Source organism: Hemiscyllium ocellatum, chromosome 46, assembly GCF_020745735.1.
Source record: "Hemiscyllium ocellatum isolate sHemOce1 chromosome 46, sHemOce1.pat.X.cur, whole genome shotgun sequence".
In the NCBI taxonomy this organism is placed as follows: domain Eukaryota; kingdom Metazoa; phylum Chordata; class Chondrichthyes; order Orectolobiformes; family Hemiscylliidae; genus Hemiscyllium; species Hemiscyllium ocellatum.
This window is the reverse complement of record NC_083446.1, coordinates 11,274,167-11,297,287: the sequence shown is the minus strand read 5'-3', so window position 1 is coordinate 11,297,287 and position 23,121 is coordinate 11,274,167. Positions and strand designations below refer to the sequence as shown.

Here is a 23,121-nt window from a genome sequence, read left to right as displayed (position 1 = left end):
TGGTGCCTCTGGGAAAGTTAAGCCCCTTATAAACAAAAATGCTGCAGGTCAATAGCCAATAGGTGCAGGAGTAGGCCATTCAGCCCTTCGAGCCTGCACCGCCATTCAATGTGATCATGGCTGATCATTCCTAATCAGTATCCTGTTCCTGCCTTATCTCCATAACCCTTGATCCCACTATCTTTGAGAGCTCTATCCAACTCTTTCTTAAATGAATCCAGAGACTGGGCCTCCACTGCCCTCTGGGGCAGAGCATTCCACACAGCCACCACTCTCTGGGTGAACAAGTTTCTCCTCATCTCTGTCCTAAATGGTCTACCCCGTATTTTTAAGCTGTGTCCTCTGGTTCGGCACTCACCCATCAGCGGAAACATGTTTCCTGCCTCCAGAGTGTCCAATCCTTTCATAATCTTATATGTCTCAATCAGATCCCCTCTCAGTCTTCTAAACTCAAGGGTATACAAGCCCAGTCGCTCAGTCTTTCAGTGTAAGGTAGTCCCGCCATTCCAGGAATTGACCTCGTGAACCTACGCTGCACTCCCTCAATAGCCAGAATGTCTTTCCTCAAATTTGGAGACCAGAACTGCACACAGTACTTCAGGTGTGGTCTCACCAGGGCCCTGTACAGCTGCAGAAGCACCTCTTTGCTTCTATACTCAATTCCTCTTGTTATGAAGGCCAGCATGCTATTAGCCTTCTTCACTACCTGCTGTACCTGCATGCTTACCTTCATTGACTGGTGTACAAGAACACCCAGATCTCTCTGTACTGCCCCTTTACCTAAATTGATTCCATTTAGGTAGTAATCTGCCTTCCTGTTCTTGCCACCAAAGTGGATAACCATACATTTATCCACATTAAACTGCATCTGCCATGCATCTGCCCACTCACCTAACTTGTCCAGGTCACCCTGTAATCTCCTAACATCCTCATCACATTTCACCCTGCCTCCCAGCTTTGTATCATCAGCAAATTTGCTGATGTTATTGCTGATACCATCTTCTATATCATTAACATATATTGTAAAAAGCTGCTGTCCCAGCACTGATCCCTGCGGTACCCCACTGGTCACTGCCTGCCATTCCGAAAGCAGTCTGAAGGATTACTCATTGCTTTTTTTCCTACCCCCATATCATTTGTCTGGAAAAAAACACACATCCTTTCCACATACTGGGCCCAGTCTTCAACAGCAAATGAGTCAAGTTTTCCAAATAAAGGCGTGATGCCAGAAATGCTAACTCTAAGATGACTGCTGTGAGCTAATGTTCTTCAGGTACATATTGTTTTCTCCCACTGAAATAACTGCACAGAGGCCTGTATCCCATCACCAAGACACCCTTTATTTACTCAGGCATCCTCTCTGGATTGGAGATGTGTGAATTATTGCTTGTCTGGTTTCTGTCAGATGGAAGGGAGAATGGGAAACTGCATGTTGATGATGTAAGTTTAGGTTAATGCACGAAGTTGGATACAGACAAGCCTCTTGCTGCTCACAGGTGAGATTCTCACCCCAGCTTGGGTTGTCCAATCAAACGTCTCTTCCCCACCATCAGGACTCTCACTTTTCCAATCTCGCCACCTTTTCACAACCGACTCACTAGCGTCCACTTGGTTCAGGGGTTTGAAAGATTCGGCCCTGAGTGTGGTGAGGCAAAAGGAAGCTAATGTGGAGTGGTCCCAGCACACACTGTTGGGCAGGCAGAACGGACCCTCTGAAACGCAGAGCTGCTCAAAATGTTTTCAGTTGTGTGGATGGTAAACTGGACGACAACATAGAGAGATATCACAACACATAACACTGTACATCTTGCTCGCAAAGTTTATTAGAAACTACATTGAAAATTTTGGATACTCAGTCCCTCTGGCCTGTGATAACCTGAATGCAACATGACAACCTTGTCTGCACAATAACTGGAGCTTCAAGTTGGGAAAGGTCATGGGTTCGATCCCCTCTGATCCACGGCACCTACTGACCTATGGCAGGTTTGCTAGGTCAACAGTTGAAATAGCCTCAGGACGCTTCGGTGATAAGGGGAGAGGGAGCGTGAGGCTTGGTTAAAGTCAGGGTCCTGCTCCCCTGTGTTGCTGGGTCACAGAGAGAGGGGGATAGTCAGGGACAGATGCAGCAGGACCGGGAGGTTGGGGGAAGGGATAGAATTTAGTCAGTCTCCAGTTTCCAGTGTCACAGAAAGAGAGAGAGAGAGAGAGAGAGAGAGCTAAAGTAGGCAGGAGCCAGGCTGCCTTCCCCAAGGGTCACAGGGACCGAGAGACTGGTGGTTGGGTGGGAATTCAGCCCCTTATGTCAGAGATAGTAAGAGAGGTTGATTAATAAATCAGCCAACCTTCTGCCCCCTGGTGAGAGTGAAGCACTGGGGGAATTGGATAGGTCCATACTAAGATGGAACTTGGCTGTGAGATGGTGACATTGAAATAACCTGCTGGAGTGCACCCTGCACCTTCAACATCAAACATGTTTGACAGTCAGAGAGTAATAAAACATGACCCAAGGCTGCTGGCAATCCCACTTAACAACTTTAAACCACAGTTATTACATTTCCAAACATACTGAGCAGAACTTATGACAGCAGTAAACATCTTGTCGAACAATGAACACTTTCAATGCCACAGCGAATCGTGGAATCCTGAGTGTGATAGCAAGTCGCTACTCGCTGACTTAATCGTTCGAGAGACAGACTGAAGCTGCTATTTCGACTGCCTCCTGGCAAATAGCAAATGGAATGGAAACAAAGCACTGCGAAAAGAGATCAGATCCTCTGGTAATCAGGATAATTCACAGGGCTTTAATGTACTTTATTTAAAAAGCATTGCATCATTCACCCCAGAACATCTCGCTCGCAAAGTTTATTGAAAAAAACCTGACATTTTGGATACTCAATCCCTCTGGCCTGTGATAACCTGAACGCAACATGACAACCTTGTCTGCACAATAACTGGAGCTTCAAGTTGGGAAATGTCATGGGTTCGATCCCCTCTGAACCGGGGCACCCAGCCGGAGAGAGGCTCACCACAGCTCTGGAGATTATTGCAGCTCTTTGAGCTGGTCTTGGGTCTGCCAAGGGGAAGCACCCCTGTTTCAATGTGATAATCAAAGCAAAGCAATGTTGGCAAGAGTCCAACAGGCCAAATACAGGGGATGGAGCACACGGTGGGGGATGGAGCACACGGTGAGGGATGGAGCACACGGTGGGGGATGGAGCACACGGTGAGGGATGGAGAACACGGTGGGGGATGGAGCACACGGTGGGGGATGGAGCACACGGTAAGGGATGGAGCACACGGTGGGGGATGGAGCACACGGTGAGGGATGGAGCACACGGTGAGGGATGGAGCACACGGTGAGGGATGGAGCACACGGTGAGGGATGGAGCACACGGTGAGGGATGGAGCACACGGTGGGGGATGGAGCACACGGTAAGGGATGGAGCACACGGTGGGGGATGGAGCACACGGTGAGGGATGGAGCACACGGTGAGGGATGGAGCACACGGTGAGGGATGGAGCACGCGGTGAGGGATGGAGCACACGGTGAGGGATGGAGGATGTGGTGAGGGATGGAGCACACGGTGAAGGATGGAGCACACGGTGGAGGATGGAGCACACGGTGAGGGATGGAGCACACGGTGGGGGATGGAGCACACGGTGAGGGATGGAGCACTCGGTGAGGGATGGAGCACGCGGTGAGGGATGGAGGATGTGGTGAGGGATGGAGCACACGGTGAGGGAGGGAGCACACGGTGAGGGCTGGAGCACTCGGTGAGGGATGGAGCACACGGTGGGGGATGGAGCACACGGTGAGGGATGGAGCACACGGTGAGGGATGGAGCACGCGGTGAGGGATGGAGCACTCGGTGAGGGATGGAGCACGCAGTGAGGGATGGAGGATGTGGTGAGGGATGGAGCACACGGTGAGGGATGGAGCATACGGTGAGGGATGGAGCACTCGGTGAGGGATGGAGCACGCGGTGAGGGATGGAGGATGTGGTGAGGGATGGAGCACACGGTGAGGGATGGAGGATGTGGTGAGGGATGGAGCACTCGGTGAGGGATGGAGCACGCGGTGAGGGATGGAGCACGCGGTGAGGGATGGAGCACGCGGTGAGGGATGGAGCACACGGTGAGGGATGGAGCACTCGGTGAGGGATGGAGGATGTGGTGAGGGATGGAGCACACGGTGAGGGATGGAGCACACGTTGAGGGATGGAGCACACGGTGAGGGATGGAGGATGTGGTGAGGGATGGAGCGCACGGTGAGGGATGGAGCACACGGTGAGGGATGGAGCACTCGGTGAGGGATGGAGCACGCGGTGAGGGATGGAGGATGTGGTGAGGGATGGAGCACACGGTGAGGGATGGAGCACACGGTGAGGGATGGAGCACTCGGTGAGGGATGGAGCACACGGTGAGGGATGGAGGATGTGGTGAGGGATGGAGCACACGGTGAGGGATGGAGCACACGGTGAGGGATGGAGCACACGGTGAGGGATGGAGCACTCGGTGAGGGATGGAGCACGCGGTGAGGGATGGAGGATGTGGTGAGGGATGGAGCACACGGTGAGGGATGGAGCACTCGGTGAGGGATGGAGCACACGGTGGGGGATGGAGCACACGGTGAGGAATGGACCACGCGGTGGGGGATGGAGCACACGGTGAGGGATGGAGCACACGGTGAGGGATGGAGCACTCGGTGAGGGATGGAGCACGCGGTGAGGGATGGAGCACACGGTGAGGGATGGAGGATGTGGTGAGGGATGGAGCACACGGTGAGGGATGGAGCACACGGTGAGGGATGGAGGATGTGGTGAGGGATGGAGGATGTGGTGAGGGATGGAGCACACGGTGGGGGATGGAGCACATGGTGAGGGATGGAGGATGTGGTGAGGGATGGAGCACACGGTGAGGGATGGAGCACACGGTGAGGGATGGAGCACACGGTGAGGGATGGAGTACACGGTGAGGGATGGAGCACACGGTGGGGCATGGAGCACACGGTGGGGCATGGAGCACGCGGTGAGGGATGGAGCACACGGTGAGGGATGGAGCACGCGGTGAGGGATGGAGCACACGGTGAGGGATGGAGCACGTGGTGAGGGATGGAGCACGCGGTGAGGGATGGAGGATGTGGTGAGGGATGGAGCACACGGTGAGGGATGGAGCACGCAGTGAGGGATGGAGCACACGCTGAGGGATGGAGCACTCGAGGGATGGAGCACACGGTGGGGGATGGAGTACACGGTGAGGGATGGAGGATGTGGTGCGGGATGGAGCACACGGTGAGGGATGGAGCACACGGGGAGGGATGGAGCACTCGGTGAGGGATGGAGCACGCGGTGAGGGATGGAGGATGTGGTGAGGGATGGAGCACACGGTGAGGGATGGAGCACACGGTGAGGGATGGAGCACTCGGTGAGGGATGGAGCACGCGGTGAGGGATGGAGCACGCGGTGGGGGATGGAGCACACGGTGAGGGATGGAGCACACGGTGAGGGATGGAGCACTCGGTGAGGGATGGAGCACACGGTGGGGGATGGAGTACACGGTGAGGGATGGAGGATGTGGTGAGGGATGGAGCACACGGTGAGGGATGGAGCACACGGTGAGGGATGGAGCACGCGGTGAGGGATGGAGCACGTGGTGAGGGATGGAGCACGCGGTGAGGGATGGAGCACGCGGTGAGGGTTGGAGGATGTGGTGAGGGATGCAGCACACGGTGAGGGATGGAGCACACGGTGAGGGATGGAGCACGCGGTGAGGGATGGAGTACATGGTGAGGGATGGAGCACACGGTGAGGGATGGAGCACACGGTGGGGGATGGAGCACACGGTGGGGGATGGAGCACTCGGTGAGGGATGGAGCACGCGGTGAGGGATGGAGCACACGGTGAGGGATGGAGCACGCGGTGAGGGATGGAGCACACGGTGTGGGATGGAGCACGCGGTGAGGGATGGAGCACGCGCTGAGGGATGGAGCACGCGCTGAGGGATGGAGCACACGGTGAGGGATGGAGCACTCGGTGAGGGATGGAGCACACGGTGAGGGATGGAGGATGTGGTGAGGGATGGAGCACACAGTGAGGGATGGAGCACACGGTGGGGGATGGAGCACATGGTGAGGGATGGAGGATGTGGTGAGGGATGGAGCACACAGTGAGGGATGGAGCACACGGTGGGGGATGGAGCACACGGTGAGGGATGGAGCACACGGTGAGGGATGGAGCACGCAGTGACGGATGGAGCATGCGGTGAGGGATGGAGCATGCGGTGAGGGTTGGAACACGCATTGAGGGATGGAGCACGCGGTGAGGGATTGAGCACAAGGAGAGGGATGGAGCACACGGTGAGGGATGGAGCACACGGTGAGGGATGGAGCACGCGGTGAGGGATGGGGCACACGGTGAGGGATGGAGCACGCGGTGAGGGATGGAGCACGCGGTGAGGGATGGAGCACACAGTGAGGGATGGAGCACAGTGAGGATGGAGCACGCGGTGAGGGATGGAGGATGTAGTGAGGGATGGAGCACAAAGAGAGAGATGGAGCACGTGGTGAGGGATGGAGCACATGGTGAGGATGGGGCACACGGTGAGGGATGGAGCACGCTGTGAGGGATTGAGCGCATGGTGAGGGATGGAACACGCAGTGAGGGATGGAGCACACGGTGAAGGATGGAGCACGCGGTGAAGGATGAAGCACGCGGTGAGGGATGGAGCACACGGTGAGAGATGGAGCACACGGTGAAGGATGGAGCACGCAGTGAGGGATGGAGCACGTGGTGAGGGATTGAGCACAAGGAGAGGGATGGAGCACACGGTGAGGGATGGAGCACACGGTGGGGGATGGAGCACGCGGTGAGGGATTGAGCACAAGGAGAGGGATGGAGCACACGGTGAGGGATGGAGCACGCGGTGAGGGATGGAGCACGCGGTGAGGGATGGAGCACGCGGTGAGGGATGGAGGATGTGCTGAGAGATGGTGCACACGCTGAGGGATAGAGCACGCGGTGAAGGATGGAGCACGCAGTGAGGGATGGAGCACGCGGTGAGGGATGGAGCACGTGGTGAGGGATGGAGCACGTGGTGAGGGATGGAGCATGCGGTGAGGGATGGAGCACGCGGTGAGGGATAAAGCACGCGGTGAGGGATAAAGCACGCGGTGAGGGATGGAGCACGCAGTGAGGGATGGAGCACACGGTGAAGGATGGAGCACGCGGTGAGGGATGGAGCACACGGTGAAGGATGGAGCACGCGTTGAGGGATGGAGCACGTGGTGAGGGATGGAGCACGCGGTGAGGGATGGAGCACACGGTGAGGGATGGAGCACACGGTGAGGGATGGAGCACGCAGTGAGGGATTGAGCACACGGTGAAGGATGGAGCACACGGTGAGGGATGGAGCACGCGGTGAGGGATGGAGCACGCGGTGAGGGATGGAGCACATGGTGAGGGATGGAGCACGCGGTGAGGGATGGAGTACACAGTGAGGGATGGAGTACACGGTGAAGGATGGAGCACGCGGTGAGGGATGGAGTACACGGTGAGGGATGGAGCACACGGTGAGGGATGGAGCACACGGTGAAGGATGGAGCACACGGTGAGGGATGGAGTACACGGTGAAGGATGGAGCACGCGGTGAGGGATGGAGCACACGGTGGGGGATGGAGCACACGGTGGGGGATGGAGCACGCGGTGAGGGATGGTGCACGCGGTGAGGGATGGAGCACACGGTGAGGGATGGAGCACGCGGTGAGGGATGGAGCACACGGTGAGGGATGGAGTACACGGTGAAGGATGGAGCACGCGGTGAGGGATGGAGCACACGGTGAGGGATGGAGGATGTAGTGAGGGATGGAGCACACGGTGAGGGATGGAGGATGTGGTGAGGGATGGAGCACACGGTGAGGGATGGAGGATGTGGTGAGGGATGGAGCACGCGGTGAGGGATGGAGCACACGTTAAGTGAGGCAGAGGGATTAGTGGTGAATATGTTGGTTTGAGGCTATACTATCTATGGGCGACAAGGTACACTGAGTAATGTGAATGCAGCGATTGCGGCCTGATGCAGGTAAGTGGACGTGCCATGAATGTAGAGCATGTCTCTAAGGCCAGCAGTACACTGGAACGACTGGGCCATGGTAGGGTCTCCCTGAGGGAGACAGCATTTCTGGAGCATCTCAGAGAACCTTGAGACCCAAGGCTGAGTATGAACGGGGACGTGTCTTTCTGAGCAGATCACGATACCCGGAAACGTGGAAATGGGGAGGGGTCTCTGAGGGGATAGGCCACCAGGTGGCGGGTGAATGGAGAGTGAGTCTCTGTGTGAGTGGGGACAGGACACCAGGGGGAGTGTGAATGGAGAGGGGTCTCTGATGAAGGGGAGACAGGGCACCAGGGGGAGTGTGAATGGGGGGGGGGTCTCTGTGTGAGGAGGGACAGGACACCAGAGGGAGTGTGAATGGGGAGGGGTCTCTGTGTGAGGAGGGACAGGACACCAGGGGGAGTGTGAATGGAGATGGGTCTCTGTGTGAGTGACAGGACACCAGGGGGAGTGTGAATGGGGAGGGGTCTCTGTGAGAGTGGGGGGACAGGACTGCAGGGGGAGAGTGAATGGGGAGTGGTCTACGTGTGTTGGGGGGCAGAACACCAGGCGGAGTAAGAATCGGGAGGGGTCTCTGTGTGAGGGGATGGACAGGACACCAAGGTGGGTGTGAATGGGGAGGGGTTGCTGTGTGATGGGGACAGGCCACCAGGGGGAGAGTGAATGAGGAGTGGTCTATGTGTGATGGGGGGAACAGGACACCAGGGGGAGTGTAAACGGGGAGGGGCCTCTGTGTGAGGGACAAGACAGCAGGGGCTGTGTGAATGGGGAGGGGTCTCTGTTTAAGGACGGGGACAGGACACCAGGGGGAGGGGTCTCTGTGTGAAGTGGGGGAACAGGACACCAGGATGACTGTGACTGATGAGGGGTCTCTGTGTAAGGGACAGGTCACCAAGGGGAGAGTGAATGGGGAGGGGTCTCTGTGTGAGGGGAGGGGAACAGGACACCAGGGGGAGTGTGAATGGGGAGGGGTCTCTGTGTGAGGCGGGGACAGGACAGCAAGGGGTGTGTGAATGGGGAGGGGTCTATGTGTAATGGGTGGGACAGGACACCAGGGGAGAGTGAATGGGGAGGGGTCTCTCTGTGTGAGGGAGGGACAGGACACCAGAAGGAGTGTGAATGGGGAGGGGTCACTGTTTGAGGGGGAGACAGGACACCAGGGGGAGTGTGAATGGGGAGGGGTCTCTGCGTGTGTGTGGGGACAGGACACCAGGGGGAGTGTGAATGGGGAGGGGTCTCTGCGTGAGTGTGGGGACAGGACACCAGGGGGAGTGTGAATGGGGAGTGGTCTCTGCGTGTGTGTGGGGACAGGACACCAGGGGGAGTGTGAATGGGGAGGGGTCTCTGCGTGAGTGTGGGGACAGGACACCAGGGGGAGTGTGAATGGGGAGGGGTCTCTGTTTGAGGGAGGGACAGGTCACTAGGGGGAGTATGAATGGTGAGGGGTCTCTGTGTGAGGGGGGAACAGGACACCAGGGGGAGTGTGAATGGGGAGGGGGTCTATGTGTGAGGGGGGACAGGACACCAGGGGGAGTGTGAATGGGGAGGGGGTCTATGTGTGAGGGGGGACAGGACACCAGGGGGAGTATAAATGGGGAGGGGTCTCTGCGTGGGGGGGGACAGGACACCAGGAGGAGTGTGAATGGGGAGGGGTCTCTGTGTGAGGGACAAGACAGCAGGGGCTGTGTGAATGGGGTAGGGTCTCTTTTTAAGGACAGGGACAGGACACCAGGGGGAGGGGTCTCTGTGTGAAGTGGCGGAACAGGATACCAGGAGGAGGGTGTCTGACGAGGTGTCTCTGTGTAAGGGACAGGTCACCAAGGGGAGAGTGAATGGGGAGGGGTCTTTGTGTGAGGGGAGGGGAACAGGACACCGGGGGAGTGTGAATGGGGAGGGGTCTCCGTGTGAGGGGGGTACAGGGCACTAGGGGGAGTGTGAATGGGGAGGGGTCACTGTTTTGGGGCGGGGGGCGAAACAGGACACCAGGGGGAGTGTGAATGTTGAGGGGTCTCTGTGTGAGTGGGGGGACAGGACACCAGGGGAGAGTGAATGGGGAGGAGTCTCTCTGTGTGAGGGAGGGACAGGACACCAGGGGGAGTGTGAATGGGGAGGGGTCTCTCTGTGTGAGGGAGGGACAGGACACCAGGGGGAGTGTGAATGGGGAGGGGTCTCTCTGTGTGAGGGAGGGACAGGACACCAGGGGGAGAGTGAATGGGGAGGGGTCTCTCTGTGTGAGGGAGGGACAGGACACCAGGGGGAGTGTGAATGGGGAGGGGTCTCTCTGTGTGAGGGAGGGACAGGACACCAGGGGGAGAGTGAATGTGGAGGGGTCACTGTTTGAGGGGGAGACAGGACACCAGGGGGAGTGTGAAAGGGGTGGGGTCTCTGCGTGAGGTGGGGCGGACAGGACACCAGGGGGAGTGTGAATGGGGACTGGTCTATGTGTGATGGAGGGGACAGGACACCGGGGGAGTGTGAATGGGGACTGGTCTATGTGTGATGGAGGGGACAGGACACCGGGGGAGTGTGAATGTGAAGGTGTCGCTGTGTGAGGGGTAGGGTGGGACATGACACCAGGGGAGTGTGAACGGGGAGGGGTCTCTGTGTGAGGGACATGACAGCAGGGAGAGTGTGAATAGGGAGGTGTCTCTGCGTGAGAGACAGGATACCAGGGGGAGTGGTCTCTCTGTGTGAGTGAAAGGACACCAGAGGGAAAGTGAATGGGGAGGGGTCTCAGTGTGAATGACAGGACAGCGGGGGAGTGTGAATGTTGCGGGGTCTCTGTTTGAGGGAGGGACAGGACACCAGGGGGAGTGTGAATGGTGCGGGGTCTCTGTGTGAGGGGGGACAGGACAACAGGAGGAGTGTGAATGGGATGGGGTCGCTGTAAGAGGGAGGGACAGGACACCAGAAGGAGTGTGAATGGGGAGGGGGTCTCTGTGTGAGGGCGACAGGACACCAGGGGGAGTGTGAATGAGGTGGGGTCTTTGTGTGAGGGAGGGGCAGGACACCAGGGGGAGTGTGAATGGGGATTGTGAGGAGGGGGTCTCTGTGTGAGGGAGGGACAGGACACCAGAAGTAGTGTGAATGGGGAGGGTTTTTTTGTGTGAGGGGAGGGGGAGGCAGGACACCAGGGGGAGTGTGAATGGGGAGGGTTCTCTGTGAGTGGGGGTACAAGACACCAGGGGGAGTGTGAATGGGGAGGTGTCTCTGTGTGAGAGGGACAGGACACCAGGAGGTCTATGAATGGGGAGGGGTCTCTGTGTGAGCGACAGGACACCAGGGGGAGTGTGAATGGTGAGGGGTCTCTGTGTGAGGGACAAGACACCAGGGGGAGTGTGAATGGGGAGGGGTGTCTGTGTGTGGGGGGGGAAACAGGATAACAAGGGGAGTGTGAATGGGGAGGGGTCTCTGTCTGAGAAAGGGACAGGACACCAGGGGGTGTGTGAATGGGGAGGGGTCTCTGTATGAGCGACAGGACACCAGGGGGAGGGTGAATGGGGAGGTGTCTCTGTGTGAGAGGGACAGGACATCAGGGTGTGTGTGAATGGGGAGGGGTCTCTGTGTGAGGGGGGACAGGACAACAGGAGGAGTGTGAATGAGGTGGGGTCTCTGTGTGAGGGAGGGATAGGACACCAGGAGGAGTGTGAATGGGGAGGGGGTCTCTGTGTGAGGGGGGACAGGACACCAGGGGGAGTGTGAATGGTGAGGGGTCGCTGTGTGAGGGACATGACAGCAGGGGGAGTGGGAATGGGGAAAGGTCACTGTGTGAGGGGAGACAGGACACCAGGGGAAGTGTGAATGGGGAGGGGTCTCTGTGTGAGGGGAGACAGGACACCAGGAGGAGTGTGAATTGGGAGGGGTCTCTGTGTGAGGGGGGACAGGACACCAGGAGGAGTGTGAATTGGGAGGGGTCTCTGTGTGAGGGGGGACAGGACACCAGGGGGAGTGTGAAAGGGGAGGTGTCTCTGCTGTGAGGGGATGGACAGGACACCAAGGTGGGTGTGAATGCGGAGGGGTTGCTATGTGATGGGGACAGGCCACCAGGGGGAGAGTGAATGAGGAGTGGTCTATGTGTGATGGGGCGAACAGGACACCAGGGGGAGTGTAAACGGGGAGGGGTCTCTGTGTGAGTGACAAGACAGCAGGGGCTGTGTGAATGGGGAGGGGTCTCTGTTTAAGGACGGGGACAGGACACCAGGGGGAGGGGTCTCTGTGTGAAGTGGGGGAACAGGACACCAGGAGGACTGTGACTGATGAGGGGTCTCTGTGTAAGGGACAGGTCACCAAGGGGAGAGTGAATGGGGAGGGGTCTCTGTGTGAGGGGAGGGGAACAGGACACCAGGGGGAGTGTGAATGGGGAGGGGTCTCCATGTGAGGGGGGGGACAGGGCACTAGGGGTGTGTGAATGGGGAGGGGTCACTGTTTGAGGGGGAGACAGGACACCAGGGGGAGTGTGAATGGGGAGGGGTCTATGTGTGATGGGGGGAACAGGACACCAGGGGGAGTGTGAATGGGGAGTGGTCTATGTGTGATGGAGGGGACAGGACACCGGGGGGAGTGTGAATGTGGAGGTGTCGCTGTGTGAGGGGTAGGGTGGGACATGACACCAGGGGGAGTGTGAATGGGGAGTGGTCTCTGCGTGAGTGTGGGGACAGGACACCAGGGGGAGTGTGAATGGGGAGGGGTCTCTGCGTGAGTGTGGGGACAGGACACCGGGGGAGTGTGAATGGGGTGGTGTCTCTGTGTGAGAGACAGGACACCAGGGGGAGTGTGAATGGGGAGGGGATCTCTGTGTGAGGGAGAGGACACCAGGGGAGTGTGAATGGTGAGGGGTCGCTGTGTGAGGGACATGACAGCAGGGGGAGTGGGAATGGGGAAAGGTCACTGTGTGAGGGGAGACAGGACACCAGGAGGAGTGTGAATTGGGAGGGGTCTCTGTGTGAGGGGGGACAGGACACCAAGGTGGGTGTGAATGCGGAGGGGTTGCTATGTGACGGGGACAGGCCACCAGGGGGAGAGTGAATGAGGAGTGGTCTATGTGTGATGGGGCGAACAGGACACCAGGGGGAGTGTAAACGGGGAGGGGTCTCTGTGTGAGGGACAAGACAGCAGGGGCTGTGTGAATGGGGAGGGGTCTCTGTTTAAGGATGGGGACAGGACACCAGGGGGAGGGGTCTCTGTGTGAAGTGGGGGAACAGGACACCAGGAGGACTGTGACTGATGAGGGGTCTCTGTGTAAGGGACAGGTCACCAAGGGGAGAGTGAATGGGGAGGGGTCTCTGTGTGAGGGGAGGGGAACAGGACACCAGGGGGAGTGTGAATGGGGAGGGGTCTCCGTGTGAGGTGGGGGGGGACAGGGCACTAGGGGTGTGTGAATGGGGAGGCGTCTCTGTTTATGGGTGGGGACAGGACACCAGGGGAGAGTGAATGGGGAGGGGTCTCTCTGTGTGAGGGAGGGGCAGGACACCAGAAGGAGTGTGAATGGGGAGGGGTCACTGTTTGAGGGGGAGACAGGACACCAGGGGGAGTGTGAATGGGGAAGGGTCTCTGCGTGAGCGGGGGGACAGGACACCAGGGGGAGTGTGAATGGGGAGTGGTCTATGTGTGATGGAGGGGACAGGACACCAGGGGGAGTGTGAATGTGGAGGTGTCACTGTGTGAGGGGTAGGGTGGGACATGACACCAGGGGGAGTGTGAATGGGGAGTGGTCTCTGCGTGAGTGTGGGGACAGGACACCAGGGGGAGTGTGAATGGGGAGGGGTCTCTGCGTGAGTGTGGGGACAGGACACCAGGGGGAGTGTGAATGGGGTGGTGTCTCTGTGTGAGAGACAGGACACCAGGGGGAGTGTGAATGGGGAGGGGTCTCTGTTTGAGGGAGGGACAGGTCACTAGGGGGAGTGTGAATGGGGAGGGGTCTCTGTGTGAGGGGGGAACAGGACACCAGGGGGAGTGTGAATGGGGAGGGCGTCTCTGTGTGAGGGAGGGACAGGACACCAGAAGTTGTGTGAATGGGGAGGGTTTTTTTGTGTGAGGGGAGGGGGAGGCAGGACACCTGGGGGAGTGTGAATGGGGAGGGTTCTCTGTGAGTGGGGGGACAGGACACCAGGACTGTGAATGGGGAGGGGTCACTGTGTGAGGGACAGGACATCAGGGGGGAGTGTGAATGAGGAGGGGTGTCTGTGTGAGTGACAGGACACCAAGGGGAGTGTGAATGGGGAGGGGTCTCTGTGTGAGGGACAAGACACTAGGGGGAGTGTGAATGGGGAGGGGTCTCTGTCTGAGGAAGGGACAGGACACCAAGGGGAGTATGAATGGGGAGGGGTCGCTGTGTGAGGGGGGACAGGACACCAGGGGGAGTGTGAATGGGGAGGGGTCTCTGTGTGAGCGACAGGACACCAGGGGGTGTGTGAATGGGGTGGGGTCTCTGTGTGATGGGGGGGATATAGGACACCAGGGGGAGTGTGAATAGGGAGGGGTCTCTGTGTGAGGGACCTGACAGCAGGGGGAGTGGGAATTGGGAAAGGCCACTGTGTGAGGGGGAACAGGACACCAGGGGAAATGTGAATGGGGAGGGGTCACTGTGTGAGGGGGGACAGGACCCCAGGGGGAGTGTGAATGGGGAGGGGTCTCTGTGTGAGGGGGGGACAGGACACCAGGGGAAGTGTGAATTGGGAGGGGTCTCTGTGTGAGGGGGGAACAGAACACCAGGAGGAGTGTGAATGTTGGGGGCTATCAGTGTGAAGGGGAGGACACCAGGGGGACTGTGAATGGTGAGGGGTCTCGGTGTGAGGGACAGGACACCAGGGGCAATGTGAATGGGGAGGGGTCACTGTGTGAGGGGAGGGTTACAGGACACCAGGGGGAGTGTGAATGGGGAGAGGTCTCTGTGTGATGGGGCGGACAGGACACCAGGGGGAGTGTTAATGGGGAGGGGTCTCTGTGTGAGTGTGGGGACAGGACAGCAGGGGGAGTGTGAACGGGGAGGGGTCTCTGTGTGAGGGACAGGACAGCAGGGGGTGTGTGAACGGGGAGGGGTCTCTGTGTGAGTGTGGGGACAGGACAGCAGGGGGAGTGTGAACGGGGAGGGGTCTCTGTGTGAGGGACAGGACAGCAGGGGGTGTGTGAATGGGGAGGGGTCTTGGTGTGAGCAACAGGACACGAGGGGGAGTGTGAATTGGGAGGCGTCACTGTGTGAGATGAGGGGAACAGGACACTAGGGGGAGTATGAATGGGGAGGGGTCTCTGTGTGAGGGGGAGACAGGACACCAGGGGGAGTGTGAATTGGGAGCGGGTCTCTTTGTGCGTGGACGGACAGGACACCAGGTGGTGTGTGAATGGGGAGGGGTCGCTGTGTGAGGGGGAGGGGCGGACAGAACACCAGGGGGAGTGCGAATGGGGAGTGGTCGCTGGGTGTGGGGGGGAACAAGACACCAGGGGGAGTGTGAATGGGGAGGGGTCTCTGTGTGAGGGACCTGACAGCAGGGGGAGTGTGAATGGGGAGGGGTCACTGTGTGAGGGGAGGGGAACAGTACACCAGGGGGAGTGTGAATGGGGAGGGGTCTCTGTGTGAGGGACCTGACAGCAGGGGGAGTGGGAATTGGGAAAGGCCACTGTGTGAGGGGGAACAGGACACCAGGGGAAATGTGAATGGGGAGGGGTCTCTGTGTGAGGGGGGACAGGACCCCAGGGGGAGTGTGAATGGGGAGGGGTCTCTGTGTGAGGGACAGGACATCAGGGGGAGTGTGAATGAGGAGGGGTGTCTGTGTGTTGGGGGGGGAACAGGACAACAAGGGGAGTGTGAATGGGGAGGGGTTTCTGTGTGAGCGACAGGACACCAGGGGGAGTGTGAATGGGGAGGGGTCTCTGTTTGAGGGAGGGACAGGTCACTAGGGGGAGTGTGAATGGAGAGGGGTCTCTGTGTGAGGGGGGAACATGACACCAGAAGGAGTGTGAATGGGGAGGGAGTCTCTGTGTGAGGGCGACAGGACACCAGGGGGAGTGTGAATGGGGAGGGGTCTCTGTGTGAGGGGGGAACATGACACCAGAAGGAGTGTGAATGGAGAGGGGTCTCTGTGTGAGGGCGACAGGACACCAGGGGGAGTGTGAATGGGGAGGGGGTCTCTGTGTGAGGGAGGGACAGGACACCAGAAGTTGTGTGAATGGGGAGGGTTTTTTTTGTGTGAGGGGAGGGGGAGGCAGGACACCTGGGGGAGTGTGAATGGGGAGGGTTCTCTGTGAGTGGGGGGACAAGACACCAGGAGTGTGAATGGGGAGGGGTCACTGTGTGAGGGACAGGACATCAGGGGGAGTGTGAGTGAGGAGGGGTGTCTGTGTGTTGTGGGGGTAACAGGACAACAAGGGGAGTGTGAATGGGGAGGTGTCTCTGTGTGAGCGACAGGACACCAGGGGGAGTGTGAATGGGGAGGGGTCTCTGTCTGAGGAAGGGACAGGACACCAAGGGGAGTATGAATGGGGAGGGGTCGCTGTGTGAGGGGGGACAGGACACCAGGGGGAGTGTGAATGGGGAGGGGTCGCTGTGTGAGGGGGGACAGGACACCGGGGGGGGGGTGTGAATGGGGAGGGGTCTCTGAGCGACAGGACACCAGGGGGAGTGTGAATGGAGATGGGTCTCTGTGTGAGTGACAGGACACCAGGGGGAGTGTGAATGGGGAGGGGTCTCTGTGAGAGTGGGGGGACAGGACTGCAGGGGGAGAGTGAATGGGGAGTGGTCTACGTGTGTTGGGGGGCAGAACACCAGGCGGAGTAAGAATCGGGAGGGGTCTCTGTGTGAGGGTATGGACAGGACACCAAGGTGGGTGTGAATGCGGAGGGGTTGCTGTGTGATGGGGACAGGCCACCAGGGGGAGAGTGAATGAGGAGTGGTCTATGTGTGATGGGGCGAACAGGACACCAGGGGGAGTGTAAACGGGGAGGGGTCTCTGTGTGAGGGACAAGACAGCAGGGGCTGTGTGAATGGGGAGGGGTCTCTGTTTATGGGTGGGGACAGGACACCAGGGGAGAGTGAATGGAGAGGGGTCACTGTGTGAGGCGGGGACAGGACAGCAAGGGGTGTGTGAATGGGGAGGGGTCTATGTGTAATGGGTGGGACAGGACACCAGGGGAGAGTGAATGGGGAGGGGTCTCTCTGTGTGAGGGAGGGGCAGGACACCAGAAGGAGTGTGAATGGGGAGGGGTCACTGTTTGAGGGGGAGACAGGACACCAGGGGGAGTGTGAATGGGGAAGGGTCTCTGCGTGAGCGGGGGGACAGGACACCAGGGGGAGTGTGAATGGGGAGTGGTCTATGTGTGATGGAGGGGACAGGACACCAGGGGGAGTGTGAATGTGGAGGTGTCACTGTGTGAGGGGTAGGGTTGGACATGACACCAGGGGGAGTGTGAATGGGGAGTGGTCTCTGCGTGAGTGTGGGGACAGGACACCAGGGGGAGTGTGAATGGGGAGGGGTCTCTGCGTGAGTGTGGGGACAGGACACCAGGGGGAGTGTGAATGGGGTGGTGTCTCTGTGTGAGAGACAGGACACCAGGGGGAGTGTGAATGGGGAGGGGTCTCTGTTTGAGTGAGGGACAGGTCACTAGGGGGAGTGTGAATGGGGAGGGGTCTCTGTGTGAGGGGGGAACAGGACACCAGGGGGAGTGTGAATGGGGAGGGCGTCTCTGTGTGAGGGAGGGACAGGACACCAGAAGTTGTGTGAATGGGGAGGGTTTTTTTGTGTGAGGGGAGGGGGAGGCAGGACACCTGGGGGAGTGTGAATGGGGAGGGTTCTCTGTGAGTGGGGGGACAGGACACCAGGACTGTGAATGGGGAGGGGTCACTGTGTGAGGGACAGGACATCAGGGGGGAGTGTGAATGAGGAGGGGTGTCTGTGTGAGTGACAGGACACCAAGGGGAGTGTGAATGGGGAGGGGTCTCTGTGTGAGGGACAAGACACTAGGGGGAGTGTGAATGGGGAGGGGTCTCTGTCTGAGGAAGGGACAGGACACCAAGGGGAGTATGAATGGGGAGGGGTCGCTGTGTGAGGGGGGACAGGACACCAGGGGGAGTGTGAATGGGGAGGGGTCTCTGTGTGAGCGACAGGACACCAGGGGGTGTGTGAATGGGGTGGGGTCTCTGTGTGATGGGGGGGATATAGGACACCAGGGGGAGTGTGAATAGGGAGGGGTCTCTGTGTGAGGGACCTGACAGCAGGGGGAGTGGGAATTGGGAAAGGCCACTGTGTGAGGGGGAACAGGACACCAGGGGAAATGTGAATGGGGAGGGGTCACTGTGTGAGGGGGGACAGGACCCCAGGGGGAGTGTGAATGGGGAGGGGTCTCTGTGTGAGGGGGGGACAGGACACCAGGGGAAGTGTGAATTGGGAGGGGTCTCTGTGTGAGGGGGGAACAGAACACCAGGAGGAGTGTGAATGTTGGGGGCTATCAGTGTGAAGGGGAGGACACCAGGGGTGTGAATGGGGAGGGGTCACTGTGTGAGGGACAGGACATCAGGGGGAGTGTGAGTGAGGAGGGGTGTCTGTGTGTTGTGGGGGTAACAGGACAACAAGGGGAGTGTGAATGGGGAGGGGTCTCTGTGTGAGCGACAGGACACCAGGGGGAGTGTGAATGGGGAGGGGTCTCTGTCTGAGGAAGGGACAGGACACCAAGGGGAGTATGAATGGGGAGGGGTCGCTGTGTGAGGGGGGACAGGACACCAGGGGGAGTGTGAATGGGGAGGGGTCGCTGTGTGAGGGGGGACAGGACACCGGGGGGGGGGTGTGAATGGGGAGGGGTCTCTGAGCGACAGGACACCAGGGGGAGAGTGAATGGGGACGGGTCACTGTGTGAGTGACAGGACACCAGGGGGAGTGCGAATGGGGAGGGGTCGCTGTGTGAGTGACAGGACACCAGGGGGAGTGTGAATGGGGTGGGGTCTCTGTGTGATGGGAGGGAGATAGGACACCAGGGGGAGTGTGAATAGGGAGTGGTCTCTGTGTGAGGGACCTGACAGCAGGGGGAGTGTGAATGGGGAGGGGTCACTGTGTGAGGGGAGGGGAACAGTACACCAGGGGGAGTATGAATGGGGAGGGGTCGCTGTGTGAGGGGGAACAGGACACCAGGGGAAGTGTGAATGGGGAGGGGTCTCTGTGTGAGGGGAGACTGGACACCAGGAGGAGTGTGAATTGGGAGGGGTCTCTGTGTGAGGGGGGACAGGACACCAGGAGGAGTGTGAATTGGGAGGGGTCTCTGTGTGAGGGGGGGACAGGACACCAGGGGGAGTGTGAATGGGGAGGGGTCTCTGTATGAGGGGGGGACAGGACACCAGGGGAAGTGTGAATTGGGAGGGGTCTCTGTGTGAGGGGGGAACAGAACACCAGGAGGAGTGTGAATGTTGGGGGCTATCAGTGTGAAGGGGAGGACACCAGGGGGACTGTGAAGGGTGAGGGGTCTCGGTGTGAGGGACAGGACACCAGGGGCAATGTGAATGGGGAGGGGTCACTGTGTGAGGGGAGGGTTACAGGACACCAGGGAGAGTGTGAATGGGGAGAGTTCTGTGTGTTGGGGGGGGAACAGGACAACAAGGGGAGTGTGAATGGGGAGGGGTCTCTGTGTGAGCGACAGGACACCAGGGGGAGTGTGAATGGGGAGGGGTCTCTGTTTGAGGGAGGGACAGGTCACTAGGGGGAGTGTGAATGGAGAGGGGTCTCTGTGTGAGGGCGACAGGACACCAGGGGGAGTGTGAATGGGGAGGGGGTCTATGTGTGAGGGAGGGACAGGACACCAGAAGTTGTGTGAATGGGGAGGGTTTTTTTTGTGTGAGGGGAGGGGGAGGCAGGACACCTGGGGGAGTGTGAATGGGGAGGGTTCTCTGTGAGTGGGGGGACAAGACACCAGGAGTGTGAATGGGGAGGGGTCACTGTGTGAGGGACAGGACATCAGGGGGAGTGTGAATGAGGAGGGGTGTCTGTGTGTTGTGGGGGGAACAGGACAACAAGGGGAGTGTGAATGGGGAGGGGTCTCTGTGTGAGCGACAGGACACCAGGGGGAGTGTGAATGGTGAGGGGTCTCTGTGTGAGGGACAAGACACTAGGGGGAGTGTGAATGGGGAGGGGTCTCTGTCTGAGGAAGGGACAGGACACCAGGGGGGGTGTGAATGGGGAGGGGTCGCTGTGTGAGGGGGACAGGACACCAGGGGGAGTGTGAATGGGGAGGGGTCGCTGTGTGAGGGGGGACAGGACACCAGGGGGGGGTGTGAATGGGGAGGGGTCTCTGTGTGAGCGACAGGACACCGGGGGGGGTGAATGGGGAGGGGTCTCTGTGTGAGCGACAGGACACCAGGGGGAGTGCGAATGGGGAGGGGTCACTGTGTGAGTGACAGGACACCAGGGGGAGTGCGAATGGGGAGGGGTCACTCTGTGAGTGACAGGACACCAGGGGGAGTGTGAATGGGAAGGGGTCTTTGTGTGACTGATAGGACACCAGGGGGAGTGTGAATAGGGAGTGGTCTCTGTGTGAGGGACCTGACAGCAGGGGGAGTGTGAATGAGGAGGGGTCACTGTGTGAGGGGAGGGGAACAGTACACCAGGGGGAGTGTGAATGGGGAGGGGTCTCTGTGTGAGGGACCTGACAGCAGGGGGAGTGGGAATTGGGAAAGGCCACTGTGTGAGGGGGGAACAGAACACCAGGAGGAGTGTGAATGTTGGGGGCTATCAGTGTGAAGGGGAGGACACCAGGGGGAGTGTTAATGGGGAGGGGTCTCTGTGTGAGTGTGGGGACAGGACAGCAGGGGGAGTGTGAACGGGGAGGGGTCTCTGTGTGAGGGACAGGACAGCAGGGGGTGTGTGAATGGGGAGGGGTCTCGGTGTGAGCGACAGGACACGAGGGGGAGTATGAATTGGGAGGCGTCACTGTGTGAGATGAGGGGAACAGGACACTAGGGGGAGTATGAATGGGGAGGGGTCTCTGTGTGTGGGGGGACAGGACACCAGGGGGAGTGTGAATGGGGAGGGGTCTCTGTGTGTGGGTTGGACAGGACACCAGGGGGAGTGTGAATGGGGAGGGGTCTCTGTGTGAGGGGGCGACAGGACACCAGGGGGAGTGTGAATTGGGAGCGGGTCTCTTTGTGCGTGGAGGGACAAGACACCAGGTGGTGTGTGAATGGGGAGGGGTCGCTGTGTGAGGGGGAGGGGCGGACAGAACACCAGGGGGAGTGTGAATGGGGAGGGGTCTCTGTGTGAGGTGGGGCAGACATGACACCAGGAGGAGTGTGAATGGGGAGGGGTCTCTGTGTGAGAGGGGACAGGACAGCAGGGGGAGTGTGAATGTGGAGGGGTCTCTGTGTGAGGGGGGCACAGGACAGCAGGGGGTGTGTGAATGGGGAGGGGTCTCTGTGTGAGGGGGGGACAGGACAACAGGAGGAGTGTGAATGGGGAGGGGTCGCTGTGTGAGGGACAGGACACCAGGGGGAGTGTGAATGGGGAGGGGGTCTCTGTGTGAGGGAGGGACAGGACACCAGAAGGAGTGTGAATGGGGAGGGGTCGCTGTGTGAGGGACAGGACACCAGGGGGAGTGTGAATGGCGAGGGGTGTCTGTGTGTGGGGGGGAACAGGACACCAAGGGGAGTGTGAATGGGGAAGGGTCTCTGTGTGAGGAAAGGACAGGACACCAGGGGGAGTGTGAATGGGGAGGAGTCACTGTGTGAGGGGAGGGGTACAGGACAGCAGGGGGAGTGTGAATGGCGAGGGGTCTCGGTGTGAGGGACAGGACACCAGGGGCAATGTGAATGGGGAGGGGTCACTGTGTGAGGGGAGGGGCACAGGACACCAGGAGGAGTGTGAATGGGGGGGGGTGTCTGTGAGAGTTGGGGGACGGGACTGCAGGGGGAGGGTGAATGGGGAGTGGTCTATGTGTGATGGGTGGGACAGGACACCAGGGGGAGTATGAATAGGGAGGTGTTTTTGTGTGAGGGGGGACAGGACACCAAGGGGAGTGTGAATGGGGAGGGGTCTCTGTGTGAGAGGGAGGACAGGACAGCAGGGAGAGTGTGAATGTGGAGGGGTCTCTCTCTAAGGGGAACAAGGCACCGGGGGGAGTGTGAATGGGGAGGAGTCACTGTGTGAGGGGGAGACAGGACACCAGGGGGAGTGTGAATGTGGAGGGGTGTGTGTGTGTGTGTGGGGGAGGAAGGACACCAGGAGGAGTGTGAATGAGGAGGGGTCTCTGTGTGAGTGAGGGGACAGGACACCTGTGGGTGTGTGAATGGGGAGTGGTCTATGTATGATGGTGAGGCGAATAGGATACCAGGGGGAATGTGAATGGGGAGGGGTCTCTGTGTGAGGGACAGGACACCAGGAGGAGTGTGAATGGGGAGTGGTCTCTGTGTGGGGAGGGGACAGCACACCAGGAGGAGTGTGAATGGGGAGGGGTCTCTGAGTGAGGGATTGTACACCAGGGGGAGAGTGAATGGGGAGGGGTCCCTCTGTGTTAGGGAGGACAGGACACCAGGGAGACTGTGAATGGGGAGGGGTCTCTGTGTGAGGGACAGGACACCAGGAGGAGCGTGAATGAGGAGGGGTCTCTGTGTGAGAGGGGACTGGACACCAGGGGGACTGTGAATGGGGAGGGGTATCTGTGTGAGGGGGGTGGAACAGGACACCAGGAGGATTGTGAATGGGGAGGGGTCTCTGTATGAGGTGGGGGGACAAGACACCAGGGGGAGTGTGAATGTGGAGGGGTCTCTGTATGAGGTGGAGGGACAGGACACCAGGGGGAGTGTAAATGGGGAGACGTCGCTGTGTGAGAGGGGACTGGACACCAGGGGGAGTGTGAATGGGGAGGGGTCTCTGTGTGAGTGAGGGGACAGGACACCTGTGGGTGTGTGAATGGGGAGTGGTCTATGTATGATGGTGAGGCGAATAGGATACCAGGGGAAGTATGAATGGGGAGGGGTCTCTGTGTGAGAGACAGGACACCAGGGGAATGTGAATGGGGAGGGGTCTCTGTGCGAGGTGGGGGACA

The 23,121-nt window shown here is 59.2% G+C and overlaps 1 protein-coding gene across 1 annotated transcript in view; it reads right to left on the bottom strand.

Moving 5' to 3' along the window:
- Positions 1 to 1,842: 1,842 nt before the first annotated feature.
- LOC132836196 (membrane-anchored junction protein) overlaps positions 1,843 to 23,121 on the bottom strand; it is a 77,480-nt gene continuing 56,201 nt past the window's right edge. Inside the window, exon 10 of the mRNA XM_060855524.1 lies at positions 1,843 to 2,752. Within this exon, the coding sequence (XP_060711507.1) occupies positions 2,704 to 2,752 (49 nt within the window). The 3' untranslated portion in view covers positions 1,843 to 2,703. The remainder of the gene's footprint in view (positions 2,753 to 23,121) is intronic.